General features: G+C 36.9%; 1 protein-coding gene across 3 annotated transcripts in view; it reads right to left on the bottom strand.

Annotated features, from left to right (window-relative positions):
- Positions 1–16521, bottom strand: part of SHQ1 (SHQ1, H/ACA ribonucleoprotein assembly factor) — a 55614-nt gene that overhangs the window by 21433 nt on the left and 17660 nt on the right. For all 3 annotated transcript variants that reach the window (XM_063348123.1, XM_063348124.1, XM_063348125.1), the window contains 4 exons: positions 15127–15281; positions 13242–13295; positions 10505–10628; positions 3422–3542 (listed from right to left, as the gene is read on the bottom strand). In XM_063348123.1, coding sequence (XP_063204193.1) covers positions 3422–3542; positions 10505–10628; positions 13242–13295; positions 15127–15281 — 454 coding nt within the window. The remainder of the gene's footprint in view (positions 1–3421; positions 3543–10504; positions 10629–13241; positions 13296–15126; positions 15282–16521) is intronic.

Below are 16521 nucleotides of genomic sequence, written 5' to 3'. Positions count from 1 at the left end.
CTGGCTGCATCTGGCTTTTCAAAATAAATGTTGACACCACCTGCCGAGATTTACTACAAGCTGCCTCCATAGGTCTTTGTTTAGCTTTTGGTACCAAGGTTAACATTTACTTTTCTCCCATTTCTGGCAAGTTTGACTGAGTAACATGCTCCTTTTCTTCAAAACCCAATGAACAGTTAAAAGGACTTTACATTCCACTTAATACAATAGATCAAATTAGTAATAGTAACTTCATAAGCAGCTCAAAGAGAAACCTAGAAAGCAGGCAAAACTAGCTTTAAGATTGCAAACAGGAAGACAAAATTTTAGCTGCGCTTGCTAACATCCTGAATCGTCTAAGACTTCTAGGAATCTACTTCTCTCTTAGTAACAGGTACCTGAATTAAATTATTTTTCTGAGGAAAAAAAAGAAATCCTTAGAATTAAAGAAGTAGCTTGTACTCACCATACCCAATTGACTATTAGCCACCTGCATGTGTATTATTCAGCAGCTTAATCATTTCCAATTCCAGATACATTGTGTTTAAAATAAATCATCTTTAGCCAGCCCAGTGACACATTCACTTACTCATCTAATTTAGCCACAGCCAAACTATGATCTCAAACCAAATTTGTAATCAGCTATTGACACACTGTTGGCTATAGGTTTTTGTTTCTCCATTGAATATTTACCAGCTACCAGTGGTGTTCCTCTCCTGGCGGCTTAATCTGGAATAGGACCGTAAGCTTACTACAACTTGATATATCTATTACATTTCTGCTTGTGACAAACTTTTTTTTTTTAAAACACCTACAGCTCCCAGACTTTTCTCTGCCAGTACAGGTGAGCTAAACATATTTGTTTCCTGCTGTTTTTAAAGTGCCCAGATTCTTCACTAAAAAGAACTTACAATCTGTTTTAACTGTTTAAACAAAGAGGCCCCAGCCTCCACCAGGACTTGGTTACATACCAGGGAAAGAGGAGAAGAAAAGAAAAAACCCTCCACAGATTTTGAGAGCACCCTGGGACTACAGCTATGAAAAGACAGGAGAAAACAAAGAAAGTTAATGAAGCTTGCATGGAGCAAAGAACAGCTAAGAAACAAAACAGAGAATGTACCCAGACTGATGAGACATGCAAATAACTTCACTGAGAGACCGCAACAAAAACACCTGTAAATACCTTCCCCTCCCAAAGCGTTTTCACCACAAAGGCAAGTATCTTCTTCCCCTGGAATGGAAGATGTACCGCCCTGCTCTCCAGATGCCTCACTGGCCTTGGGGAGCTGGGAACCCTCATCCTTGACAGACAAGTGGCCACCCATTTCTGTATCTGTTAAGGTATTTTCTGAATGACAAGTGAACTTTGCTGTTCCATTCGACATCGGGAAAAAACAAAGTGTTCCTGTTCACTTCGCACATGCTTAACTTCAAGCACATGCTTCACTGCTAAACGGAACAGGAATGACTTAAGCGTATGCTGAAATGCTTTCCTGATTCAGACCCTAAGAATAGGAATGGCTTCTGCAGTTCCTCTTTCTCTTGTTCTCCTAATGACAGACAACTATTGTGCCATGTCATTATGACAATAAGATAACTTAATTGCCCTCTTTCTAGAAGCTGTCAGTTCTGCTTAACTGGTACATAATGTATGCGTCTGGGAGTAAATGTGTTAATGTATCAGTCACTTATACCTACCGTACATTTTCCTCCGCTGTATTTAAAGAAAGACTTGGGTTTTATGACTGACTTGCTAGACATTATATTCATTGTTATGGGCAGCAGTGATATTACTGTCTTATGACTCATTTCTTCGTGAAAGATGCATGAAATAACTTTCTCCTTCTTCATTTACTGCACTTTTTCAACTCAATGTCAACCTGAACATGAATTTCCCCATACCTGTATTTAAGGTGTGGCCAAAAAATGCCTCCTCAAAAACGTCAGTGTAAAATGAACTGGCTGTTCCTGTAACTAATCAGGATTGATGAATCAAAGTGTTTGGAAACGCCTGTAGTTGCTTTAGAATATTTTGTGCATTGTTTTCAAATCACACAGAGAAGATTAAGAATTAACAATACCTACAACATGTAATAAGCACCTATGAACTGAGGCCTTTAATTCTCTAAGAAGTACTGGTAGGGTTACACCTAAATATACAGCCTTTGCAAGCTGGCTCAATTCTCTCATATTCCCCTTTCTGATCATGATTATTACCAAGTTCCCTCTATATTCCTTCACTGCTTCTTGTGTCTTGTACACTGACGTTATTTTTTCTCCCATGGTCTCTTGTTAAATTGTGAACTGGAATGCAAAGACTGTTTTTAACCATTGTTATATGAGTCTATATGTTGTTCTATTAACAAACATGACAATAGCATTTTTTGTGTTTATATTACTAAAGCCTTCCTTTTCAGAGAAATATTACTTGCAACTCGTACTTTTGTGGGCCTTCAGAGAAGGCTGTGAAGACATAAACAGTGAGGGAGAAAAAACAAAAGCTGTATGAAAAATAGAGTAAGTCTGACAAGAACAATATAACGCTTAGTAAGATTTGAACACACAGCTTTATGTGCTTTTAATCCATTTCTCACCATTTTCCTACCAATACTTTTGGTTTTAAACCATTAAAGCATACTGATACTTCTAACCAGTCTGGTTGCAAAGTTCCCAAGACTCTGGAAATAAGTAAAGCCACACTAACTCCACTGAAAGAACACACGTGAAACATGGAGTGTTGACATGTCTGGAAGTGGCAGAGCCACTGTTTCCTCTCAAGTGAAGTGGAAGCCACAGCAAGCTGCCAGGGAGAGTGAGCTGGCAAGCAACTACACGTCCAAGAGGACACAGCGCAGAGCAATTTTTGACACTTATTTGGGTGTTAATAATCAATTGTTACAAGTGCTACAGTCCATAAATCAACTGTTTCATACAGATGTAAATGTGCATCCATCTGACCAGAATTGGAAGTTGTCCATTCTATTGGAATTCTATTAGAATCTGTCTGTTGTCAATTCTGTTAGAATCTGTCAGATTCTAATTCAATCTGAACTAGGAGTTGTTATCTCCTACTGTTACCTAAGTGCTATATAAACCTTTTTATATGTATGAACATGTATAACGTAAGATAGCAATAGAATGAGAATTCCCCAGAAGCTCTTTTTTCCCCAAAGAAAACATTAATATATTACTGAAAATTGACATTTTTATTTAAAATGCAATTCCTCTCTCCCTTCTCCAATGATGTCACTACATAAAAAGATGCACTAAATGTCTTCACTTATGTAGTAAGAATAGCTGGATAGCCAAGGTTACTAAATGAAAAACACTGATCACATTTCCATTTACAGGAGATAGCATTTCTTTCGATTTTACTGATCCTTGTTCATAGATGAAGTATGCTAAAAACATTTCCCACATCAATAACTACTTAAGAACTTACTTGGTTTTTTGAATCCAGATGCAATAGTCTGTAATGAAGAGATCATTAAGGATGTAGGCAGGGTCATTCTCCCTAAAAATCTTGTGAATATCCAGCAGACACTTCAGAACTGCAGCTTTTCCTGGAAATAGATATTTATTTTTGTAATTCACTAGAAATCATCATAGATAATCTTTACCATCTTCTCACCTTTGAAGCTTTAATAACCATGCTATCTACAACCATCTTGTAATTTTAAGTTGATTCACAGTCTCAGAACAGCAGTAATGTGACTATGCCCATCAGTATCCACATCGACAAGGACGTGGAGCCTCTGAATTCAGTAGGAATCTCTCTGTAAGAGTAAAACCCCCAAGGCATAGTCGTGGGTGTAATTCTCTACAGCTGAAGAAGCCCCCCTCCCCCAGTTTTTCTACTTCTCTGAGCTATGCCGGCCCAAACTTCAGCACAGTCATACAGTCCACAGTATTAAAAACAAAAAGCAAGCTGAAAAGTAACTTGCAAATAACAAAAAGTTATGTCCCACCATTTATCTGAAGAAAGAGGAAACCTATTTCCCTGTATGCCTACACAAACACCTGTGATGGAAAATAACAGGGTTGGGAACACACAGCCCACAGCAGGGTCAAGCATGCAGGAGACACAGCAATTGTGTCAGCCAATGTAAGCGTCTAACATCTAACCATTGCCTTAAATTAAGCAGAACTTTTCCTGCTTCGGTTAGTTACAGAATGATTTGGCAAACTGAGCCCCAGAAAAATTCACTTCCGGCTCAAGAAGGTGCCATTTGACACACAGTTGATAAATACAGTAAAAGATTAAAATCTTGAATGTTTTCTCATTCCACAACCAGAAATCTTTCTGTAGTCAGTTTAATTTTCTTCATATACCATCATTTATGAAGAATTTATTAATGTAACCTCCAATTAGCTGGAATCTCCTCCCTTAGTTTTCTGATGGAAGTTGCTAAAGGGTTAAGTGCTGGACCACTAAAAAAAAAAAAAAGGAGAAAAAAAATATTTTCACCGTTTAATGGGGGTGGGGGGGGGAAACCTGCATTCAAATGAAAACAGCCACTACTGCAAATGGAATCTAATAACCCTCTCCCAAGAGGCTGGCTCCTCCTAGGCTATGAAACCTGAACATGGATGAAATTACATTTTACAGATCGAAAAAAAAAAAAAAAAAAAAGAAAGAGCGAAAAGATCAGAACTCCCCCTGCTGTTCAAGCACAAAATCACAACACTTGTTTGTTTTTTAAGTAATTGCATGCTGAAAAAATATCGACAGAGAATGAAAACGAAGGGATGTGGAAGATGGCAATAAAGAGAAAGAACATGGAGCGTAAAAAGCCATGGCAAACAGAACTGAAAAACTCCACTGGTTTGGAAGAGACAAATTGAAGAAAAGTCAGAAAAAGAAAACAAAATGCCAAATATAACTGACAAGCTTTTAGGTTATATCACCATCAATACTTGTCAAGCCAAGCTTGTCAAACTTAACTATTTTGACTAAAAAGAAGTGTGCTCTTTTACAAAGAACTGATATGTGGAATTAAAATTTCGCTAATTTTTTAATGTTCTAGCTGTCAAGCTGCCAGCCCGAACCATTTACATCATCCACTACTGTTACTCATCTGCCAACAATGTAAATTAGTGACTATAACACTAATTCTCAAGAAAAAGCAGTATTTCTTCACAGATTAAAGTTTTGGATTATAGTAGCTTAATGGGCCTCTAATCAGAGAGGCTGCAAATCCAGCCAGACTTTAAATAGAGAACCCTATGTACAGGCAAACACACGGAGCTCAGCAAACTACCAAACTTCTGCTTTCAGAATATGAATCTTATACACGTACCTCATAAACAAGAAGTCTTATACAACACTGTATTTAACTCCTTACCACATAAATCAAAAATAAGAGCTGAAGAGTAAACACAATTTAAGCTTTAATGTAGGATATTCCATAACACAGAGATGATTTTTGGCCTTTTTCTGTGAAATTCCACACTGTTAGGTTCTGTCTTTGGATATCTACTTCAGTAGACATCTGGTCTTAACTTGCAGGCTGTGGCTTTGTATTCAGTAGTATTATTACTTACACTGGCTTAAGTACTCATTTGCCTCCTTCTCCACAGCTTTTTGATGTGCCAGTGCAAGTATTCGTGAAACCATATAGTGAATTGGATCAGAGAACTGATGAAGCCAAAAGATGAACAGACCAGGGGATTTTTGGACAGCTATGTCAGTTCAACTCACTGAAAGATGAGGCAAAAGCAAACCTCGCTGAAAGGTCAGTCAAAGCAAACCTCAAATGTGCTAGTTCTAGAAGTCTTACTTCTTTTGTAGCCCTAGACTTGTCATTTATTAAAATTCACCGTATACTGGAGTTAAGCAAGCCATGGAATAGCAGATGAAGACATCCCAAGGATAACCAGTTTCATTTTCTTCACATAGCTTAGAGAGGCAAGCTCTTTTAAGTTCAAGGGTGAAGAAGAAAAATTGCCTATTTTAAAAAACAGCAATGAACGTTTAAGAGCAGGCACAAAAAAAACTTTGATAATAACCTCAGGAAAATATGAATGATTTATTTCTAAGTGAGTTTGTGCGTATCTTCTGTGTAAAGTTACAGCTCTGCATTATACCAATCAATAAATACATTGCCTTTTATGTACAAATTATTCTAAAAGCCAACTAGTTACAAATAAAAGCACAAATAAAAAGTTTCCAATTTCTGTAATAGAACAAAAAATATTTGATCTTCTAAGCTATTAAGATTTAAGATGTAGAACTTAAAAATATATGATTTAGGGCAGACTCTAATACCCTCTATTTTTTGGTCTGAAGATCTGTGTTAAAGGAGGATATCAACCAACTTGAAACTGGGATATATTGCAAGGTGGGATATCAAATCTAAGTACTGACCCATGGGTTTTCTGAGGTGGTTTTCTTTTCCTGCCATTACGTCCCTACATTGCTGTTGGGGAGAAGACGAGTGGCAACTTCACAGGAGAAGCAGCAGAGTAGCTGAGCAGACAAGGCAAAAATCATAAAAGTCAAAGCATATGTCTGCAGATCACTGGATTCTTCTGGAGTTCATTGCTATGAACTGGTAGACGACAGCCCACAACTTTAATTCTACAGTTTCAGAAATCCAGTTCTCTTTCAACAGATTAGTTCAAAAAAGGATACAATTTGACCCCAGCTCCGAATCTGCCATTCGATATAACAACCTACTGATTTTACACAGCATGAAATTCTACCAGCTCTCATACTGAATATTCGGAAGCAAAATAAATTAGTAGTCCAATCATTCTATTTTACATAGTTATTTTTCCTGCAGACTTCTTTATGTTTTTCCACATTTTAAAGAAGGAGGAGCACTCATCTAAAAAGACAAACTGAACTTCACTGTCTCATTAAAAAGTGAGAACAGCAGTTCTAAACAGATCCTAAATAGCTTAAAAATGCAGTACCCTGTACCTTGAAAGTGACCCACCAACACAGCACTAGTATTTTTAAAGTCAAGCTACATAACTTGAGGCATAATAATCCAGTCCCATCAGAGTTCTTTACTATTTTTAAATATTTACTGTGTTTATTATTATTACTGAAACATTGTATTATACTATGTCCCAACTTCCGTTACCAGCATCCTGAAAGAAAGCTCAAGTCAGGACAAGGTCAACTCAAAAGTTAAATACCAGTCCTCTTGCAGCTACATGAAAAGCAATAGTTTGCAGTACTATTTAATTGAATTCATTATCTGTTACTTGTCAGTCATTTTTACCTATGTTCATCACACATGTACTGCAATACATTGCCAAACCGGTAATCCATCATTTCCAGTAAACAAAGAGGGCAACAGAGTATTTAATGCTATCTATAACTACTATGCTTTGCGCATTGCATAGTTTGCTAAGTATTTTGTAAAACAGAAATTTCTCAAAAAGCATGGCTCAACTTCCATTGAAGTTGGAAGGAAGAAACATTTTCACTCAACAAACGTGCCTCAGCAGTATGAGCATTATCTACAAACCCATTTATTTTAAGAATAGACACACACTTTTTTTTCTTCACCCAGCTTCTGATTATAGACAGTAACACATCAATTTTTTTATCTTTCCCAATTCTTTGGTAGTTGGCTATTTTAAAAACTTAGCACTTTTCAGACTATGCACACGCCATAATGGTGACAACTAATTTGATACACCATCCCCAGAACTTCCAGAAGTTAACATTAATCACCATTACTTTTATCACTGCACTGCTAACTTGCTAATGCCCCTCCCAACAGAGTTATGTCCACATGAAGGAAGTAATGTATTTGCGTCTGCTTCCCAGACATCACCTGGAGCTTATCAGGGCTTATACTCAAGATAGTGTCCTCCTCTCTACTATGAGCAACTCCAGTTTCAATGAGCACACATTCTCTTTTCTTGAAGCTTGCACGTGCCTTTTCAGCATCCTGAAGGATCCAAAGCCAGCTCTGCAGAGGAGCAGGTTGCCCCATCCTGCACTGTTTCCCAGGCAACCAGCACAGCACAGACATGCAGAGAATGGAGCCAGACCTGCTGCATTTAACTTCTTCCACTGCTTCTAAACCATTCCAACCAGCAACTAAATCAAGTTGAGTTTCTTTTAAAGCTGATGGCAGTAACTTTTATGCAAATGACTGAGGTCAGAACAAACAAGGCTAGCCTATCTCCCCTGTCAGTAGAGAATGAGTTAGCACACCCAAACTATTTCCCCAGAGAAGATGGGGACTTTGCTGTTGGAGCAAGACCATGGTGGGTGACACAAAGAGACCATGACGATAAGCACTACGGGGCCACTGTGTTTCGGAAACAGAAGAGGAGGCGGCAACAGCAGCCACACGTCCAGCGTAGGAGGATGGAGCAGGAAACCTGACCCAGGTATTGTTACCTCCCCTACCAAACTACTGAAAATATTTTCTTGGATCATTGAATGTTCACTCCAATATATTTTTCCATCATAACATTAAAAGAAAAGCAAACAGCTTACCTCTCATGGACTATCCTCTTAAGAAAAGAAATCTAAAAGGCTGGAAGCACTGTGTGATTTCACTTTTGTTATCAGAATTATTTTTTTTCCACACTTATGAACAGCAGCATAAGCCAGTGGAGATAAGCGAAGAGGGACAGCATATATCTTCCCCTCAAAACTTCACTACCCAACTGTTATAATGTAAATGGTACTTTGAATCATCAATAGTTTTTGGCAGTAGTAGAGATTAGTATTGCCATTTGCGGTTTTTTCTTTTTTTTAATCCTGCAACACACAAGCACTGAAAATAAACCACCAAAGTGCTGCTTCTCAGTGATTCTTCTGTCCAAAAAACCATAAATAACCAAACACAATGCTTATTTTTGAAAGTAGTAAGTCACAATAAATAGAAAAGTTCCAAGTAACTTTAACAACCCAAGATATAAAGATGATTGTGTACAACCACACAACTGAAGCTGGAATAATCACAGGTTTGAAAACTTGTACTGTTACATGAAAGCTGTCTGGGATGAATAGGGAATATAAAAAGAATATCGCTGCTGAAAGAATAATTTGCAGTCATTAAGATGATGACAGCTCTACTCCTGAAAGAGAAACAAAACAAAGCTACAAATATGTAGTGTGTAGTCAGTTCTTCAGTTTTAAATAATTTTTTTTTAATATTATTTATTTTTCAACAGAATGGTTTTCATGGTATTCACTGCTTGGTTTTCTTTATGAACAACTACTTGGCTGTTATTTAGAACTGTCTTATTTTCCTAATAACAAGCAGAGAACTAAGATAACATACAGAGGTCAGAGATGATGCAAAACCAGTTTTGATGCTGATATAAATTCATGATTTCTGTTCTTCCCAGACTACATTGGACTTAACAGAGTCAACTTGACCATTTTGCCTTAATCCTACAAAGAACTGTAACACTGAATGTGAACCACAAAACTACCCCTTGCCCTTCAAAGCATGATTCTGCATGTTAATACTAAACTGGCACACACAATGGGACAGTTTAAAGAATAAATATGGCTAGATGTCAAATACAGTTATTCAAAACAGGACAAAAGAAAGTAATTAATGGACTGGTTCAGTTAAAAGAAATAAAAAAACAACAAAAAAAACAACGGACGTAACAACATAAGATCTAATTCTAGAAAAAGAAACTGGCAAGGAGAGCAGGAATTCAACATTAGGGAAAACTTCCTTTCTGTCAAAATCCTAACATCACTGACAAGGGTTAAATTAAAATAACAGTTCTTCTAAACAGTAAATCACACAGGGAAACTTCCCAGATTTACAACTGCAAAACCATGATGAGCAGAACTTAATCAAACAGAACAGCTGGAACAACTGAAGATGATGCTGCTTTAAAAGCTTCCCTTAGATAGAGATAAATCATGGAAGTTATCAGAAATCCTTCCAATCTTTTTTAACAGGGTAATTAAATAACACAATGAACAACATAAAACAACAGGACTGCTGCTATACTTGTAACAATAAGTGATCCTAGTTTGAAATAAAAATTTTAGACACCTTTGGAATAGGGTCTAAAAAAAATTATAGTATCTAACCTACCATAACAAAGGCTCCATTAAAACTTTCTTTTCCAACTGAAAAAATCTCTTTACAGACAAACACAGTAAGAGGAAAATAATTTAAAGACCTTTTCCCTGGAGCTTTATAAATAACAGTTGGACTATCCTGTTTTATGAAGATACAAGATCTGATCAAAGATTTTTCTAAGGGTAAGACATTTGTAACATTACTTTTGTATAAGTTTTCTGGCATGAATAACATAGCTGAATTTACACCACAACTGCCTATATTGTCTGCTGGGTAATAAGTGAGTTGCTTCAAGGGTTTTTTCCTGGTAAGGACACTAATTTTGTTCTCTTCTCTCCCCACCCCCATTTTCACAAAACCACAAGATGTCCAGAAATCTATACAGTATCTACCAAATTTGGGTGAAACTCACCAAAGGATTCAAAAGTTATTTAACAAAACAGACATACAAACAACGTGGCTATGCAGGCATCACTTCCAATCACTAAAAAACTCACCTAGTTGCAATATCATGACTGTATCATTGAAGGCACGTGTCACTAATCCAAAATGTCTGTGTAAGGGATAGCATAACACTCTTCTTCCAAAAGATACCACGACGTCATGAATGCTAGTGAAACTCTGTGTGCATCAGTGAGAAATCTGAATTAGACGGTGTGCTTTTCCATACGAAGAAATTAGGGTTTTATTTGTTTGTTTGTTCTCCTTTAAGGAAAATTCATAGCAGAATAGAAAAAAAAAAAACCCACATTTTTATATATTATGCATCTAAAAATCTGTATTTTAATAGATACGGAAATCAAGATGTTGAATAGAAACAAGACACTGAACATTTAGTTTGCATGGCAGGATAACAGAAGTTCTATACGTTTTAGTGGTTTTGAATTCAAAAAAAGAATGTAGAGAACATTAGAATAAAACATCTAACTCAAGACTTTGCCATTCTTTAGATTAAAGCAATAAATTACATCTGTCCCACATTATTATATATATTAAGGGGAAGCTATAAAAAGCCTTTTAAGAATAAAGAAAAATTAAAACCACATGATATTAACAAAACACATGTGTACATGTAAGATCTTTAAAAATGATACATGACTCTGCCTTTCATGAAAATTATAGATATTCCAGACAGGGATAAATATATCTGCCTAGGGAAAGCAGTTCATTGTCCTCCTTTATAAGTGAGGAAGACCTCTCATTTACTCAGGCCAGAGGCATTAATGAGTTATTAAAGACTTTCTTAAGAGAGTGATTTCCTTTCCAGCTTTCGCTTTTCAAGACAAAATATTCCATTTATGAATTCAAGTACAAATACCTATTTCATCTTGAACTCTCAATTAATTAAAATTAATAAAAATGCTTTGCTGACAGCCAGCACTTTTTTCGCATTATACGACTGCCTCAACCCATTTTTCATTTTAATAGATCACAGGTAAGCATTTAAATAATTTATGTTTTGTTATTTAATATTTAGAGCCTAAGGTGTGTACATGTCACACACAGCAAAATGGCAGTCAGTTCAAACAAACCATAGCTGAGGCAGTTTTGTTTACAGATTGATGAAAACACCCGCCTCTACATGGTTTGTACAACACATATAGTTATTAACAGCTTGGTGCCAGGAGACTGAATTTTCTGGGTGTGAAATATACTGTTGGCACAGGCTGCGCCAAGAACTGCTACATTATAGGATAAGCACATGCAGAGAACTCCTTCGCTATGGATATGGATCTGAGAAAAAAAAATATCAGAGAGTTAAGGCAATCACTGCATTTTAACTGCACTCCTTTGTGACTTGCTCCTGCAGATTATCCAATTGGAAACAAATTAAAACTAACAGATCTAGAAAACCAGTTGTCACAGAAGAAGTTATGACTTAATATACATTTGTCACTACTAGAAACATTTGAAGGACTGAACCCAAAAGTCACATCAAATTTCATTTTTGATCCTGCAAACTGAGACTTGGCTCAGTAATTGCAGAAACGAGGACAGGACAGTCCTTTCTAGCTTGCTGCCGTCATAAGAAATAATGGATTAAAGGCCAGGTTAAGTCCCTTGCACTTCCAGCTCTGTAACAACTTAATTACACAGGCCTGTGTGCTTTCAGTAAACAATCTGAAAGAGCAAAGAATAGAATTCAGTTTGTTTCCTCTAATCTATGTTAGTTTCAAAGGGCTAGCAGCAACTAAATAAATAGGGATGTGACAAAAACACTGAAAAGAGGGGAGTGGGTAAAGCAACACATGCCCACTAAACTCTGCAAGAAACCTGAGAGTATTCAGCGTGTGTCTGAAAGATCACACAATCAGTAAAGCCTTAATGAAATAACAGTTCTACACCTAGAGAACTGAGGTCTTTTTGCTACAAGAATATGGAATTCACCTTCTCCACAATAGGTGGAAAAAAAAATAATAATCCAACACCTTTTGATTGAATTCCAAGAGCTTTTCCTATTTGGTTTGCATTTACTTCTGGGCTTCCCAGTTCCACTCTCCAGTGTATTCTGAAGACACACAGCAGAATGGAGGAGAAGCCAGAAGCCACCTGATTTGCAGCCAAGAAAAAGAGCAAGCTAGAAGTGAAGAAAGACTCTGCAGTCAAAACCCCCAAAAGTGAACAATAAGCTGCTTTATTAAGATCTGCCATCTCCAAAAGTTATTAAAACACATATCTGAGGTAGGACTTAAAGGACACAAGAACACTAAGAAATTACATTCCCTGCTTTTTATGCCCTTTATGCCCTTTCTATTTTAACATGCTTTAGCCAATTAAATGGGAAGATATCTACAACTTCTGATCAAGGAGCTGGAAGGCCCTGTTTTCTTGCCCTAAGCATGGAGTTGCACACACATATGCGGACATATGTGAGGAATAATTACAGTTACTTCCTAAATAAAGGTCAGGACTTGCGAATCAAGCCCAGGAGCTAGGGACAGTGTGTACATGCGCAGCTTTTTCATAGTGCCTATCCTTAGCTTTTCCAGAATGGGCCAGAAGGCAGCCCAGCACCCAGGCAGATGAGAGGTCATATTCCTCCTGCCTCTTGAGGCTTCCGGTAGCTGGGAACCCAGAAGCCACAATCAATTTCTTGTAACATTTATTAAAAAGAGGATATACATTTAATTCACCTTCAATACTGAAACAGTAAGCTTTCCACAAAAGCAACATACAATACCAAAACCAAATAAAATGGCAAACACACAATGCAAAACTTCAGTTTTAACTTACCTCCAGCCAGCACAATGTTGCACTCAGTTTCCTGATGTTCCAGGCTGATTCAACCTGATTTTAAGAGGAGGCCATAAAACAAGTATTATCTAATTCAACATTCAAGACTGCTGGCAAACTGTCTAAGATAACATTCTGGCAGCAATTTAAGAACCTTTGTGAATATGAAGTAGTAATTATATTATGTGCATTGAAATGGCCACAGGACAGCATTAAAAATTATATTGCAATGCAGATGTTAAATAACTGGTTTCCGTATTGGGAATATCTAGCTCATGCACAAAGCCTTCAAAATACAACAGCGATCACAGAAAAATGATATTTTAGTGGAATTCTGTCCCTTTCACCAAGCAACAGAAACTCGAATCAACAAAGCTCAAGCTGAAATGCCTTGTTTCGCAAAAACAGCTCAAGACTTTTGGCTTTCAGAGAGGGTCCTAAAGCCAGGAGTACATGTAAAATGTCATTATTCTTAAAATGTGACAGATTCATAGTATTTGTGTGGTAGTTTGGTCTAGTGGGATGATTAGGGCAAAAAGCCAGGGAGCCTTGATCTGTAATCCTGGCTCTAGTAAAGAGCTGTGTGGCCTGAATGTCTTGGGTTTCCTATTAAAAAGGGGAAAAAAAAAAAAAAAAAAAAAGGAAAAAACCCACAGTGTGTTTTCCACATATACCATATGGTTATTGCAAAGATCAGAAGTTGTGATCCTCATATATTTGCAATTTTGTGCAACACTAACACAGAGTACAACAACCATCCTACGTCATTCTGTTGAATACGCAGGTCTGGATGTTTCTGCCTGACATTCTAAAATCCATGCCTTGCAATTCAGTCTGATTAAGACAGAATGGTTTGGATTACATGTTACAATATTTTGATTAAAAGCCTTAAGAAAACATCTCATTGGTTAATATCAGCAGAGGAGATACTAGGCACAAAGTTGTATCTGGGAAGAAAGTCCATTTCGACAAGGCAAGCTACCCACAGAACAGCATGGAATCCATTCTAAACTTCTGCTATCTTCTTAATTCTCTATATCCTGTTAAAAGCCTAGGATACAGCACACAAAATAAAGCTGGCTGCTGCTTGAGTAAGAGATGGGCAAACATCAGAATCCTGAAAATGGAAACACACCTTTCTACTTCCCTCCAGTGTCTGAATACTAGGAAAAGAAAACTCTGCATTAGGATTTCTTTTTTTTTTTTAAAATGTGTGTCAATTTTAAAAATTTTAAATGCCTCACTCTAGTTTCCAGAATGCCTCAGGAAACACAGTGCATAAGTTTTAAAACTCAGTGCATAAGCTTTAAAAAAAACCCCAAACAACCAACACCACCAAAAAACCTAAAAAAATCAGTTTTGTTAAAGGCATATAAAGGTAGCCTATATAAAACACTAAACGCATAGCTTCAGCCCTACAAACTTGATGATTTCCCATGCTTTTTCAGAATCCAAATCAGTAGTGGTGTTACTACAAACAGACTTATTATAGCACTGTCAAAAAAAACAGAAGGAAGAAGCATCAATATAAAAGAACAATTATTTTGTGAAATATGCATTTACATAAATCAAGACATCACAATACAATACAAATCAGAAACAAACAGAACTGTTTGGAGTCTCCTGCAACTCCACTTCTCTCCTACAGCTAAAATGCTGCTCCAGAGGAATGGAAATATTTAGAAGTCACATTAATCCCCACACGCACCCCAAAAGTTCAATCTAGAGCTATAGTCTTCCATTTTAACTTACTCAATTATATATTTTTAATGCTTGGAAGTAAGTTCACTTTAAATGGCGAGTTTCCTAAATGACAGTATAGGGTCCAGCACTAGGTTCCTAAAACATACGAAATTTTTCTATTTTTATTTTTTTTTAAACTTACATTCTTGTCTCCTTCATTGACACAGATTTCATAGCAGTATGCCAGAAGGATATCAATTAAACCAAGATATACATGATGACGGCTTCTTTTATCCAGAAGATAAGATTTATTTGTGAGCTTTCTCAGCTGCTCTTTCTCTTCCTCAGAGAAGACAACTATAAAAAGTAAAAAGATAATTGATTATGAATTTAAAAGGTGGCACATTCATTTTAATAGGTGGTAATACTACTTCCAATGGTCTCTTTAAAAAGTGTATAACTAATCACTAGTCACTCATCACTCAAGAAAAAGACTAAATCATTCTTACTTTCATTTTAACTTTCACTACATTCTGAAATATTCCTTTCAAAGTCAAGTTCCGGCCCTGCAATGTATTTACTGTATGTACACACTGGCAAGTTTGAATCCCTCTGAAAATGCCAAGGTTGCATGGGTATCTTATACAGAGATAAATGCACAATCAGGATCAGAGTAAAGTGAAGTTTATTAAGTCCACATTGTACAGAATAAAAATACAAATGCAGGATAAAAAAACAAATGTATTTTCTTATTGTAGAAAAGGGTAAGAACTAAAGAAACAGGAAAGGAAAAAAAAGCAAAGGTACATTTTGTATTTCCAAGCCTCATCAATTTTGACTCGCGACGTAGGCATGATTTAGGAGCTTGTTTTATGCTGTCTGATAACATCCTTCCAGTGTGTGAGGAAGATCAAAGAAAGATCAAAATCCTGTCCCCACTGATGAAAGCTGCATTTCCTTCCAAAGAGTTACAGTATCCACCATTTAGGACCATCATATTTTGCTTATCTTCAGCGTACCTCATTTAGCTAAGAATGTCTATACTGAGCCAACCAAAACAATCTCCTCGCCCAGTACCATCTCTTTGGGATGCATAAGGAAGATGACAACAACAACATAGCAGGCATGCTTCAATAATGCATCGAAGCATTTCTCTAGGAAACAGCGGTATAGATGTGGATAGCTAAGATTGAATATTGAACGGTAACCCTTATCGAGAGTACTTAAAACACTTCAGAAACGATGGCAGTTTGCCTTGAAATAACAGTAGAGATTAAGTAGATAGCTGACTAGAAGCTGTCTCTGTACAAACTCAAAAGTAAATCAAGAGGCCATTTAGTACAATTACAACAGCCAGAAGCCAGAGCTAAGCGATTTTCATCCAGGCTGCGCAGAGCGCAGGCCTTCCACATCAACAGGCTCTGATTTACTGAATAGGACAGATGTAGTGAGCATGTTTTGGTCACACCACAGAAGAAAGTTACAGGCACAAGGTGACTTGACAAGAGAAAGCAGTGTTACTAGCTCGACAGCTGATGCTTTATTGCATTAAGGAAGTCCCACGCAGTGATTTGTTCAAGCACCAGTAACACTGGAA

This window comes from Chroicocephalus ridibundus, chromosome 10 (genome assembly GCF_963924245.1).
Source record: "Chroicocephalus ridibundus chromosome 10, bChrRid1.1, whole genome shotgun sequence".
Classification (NCBI taxonomy): Eukaryota; Metazoa; Chordata; class Aves; order Charadriiformes; family Laridae; genus Chroicocephalus; species Chroicocephalus ridibundus.
The sequence above is the reverse complement of the archived record's forward strand: the minus strand, read 5'-3'. Positions and strand labels throughout refer to the sequence as shown.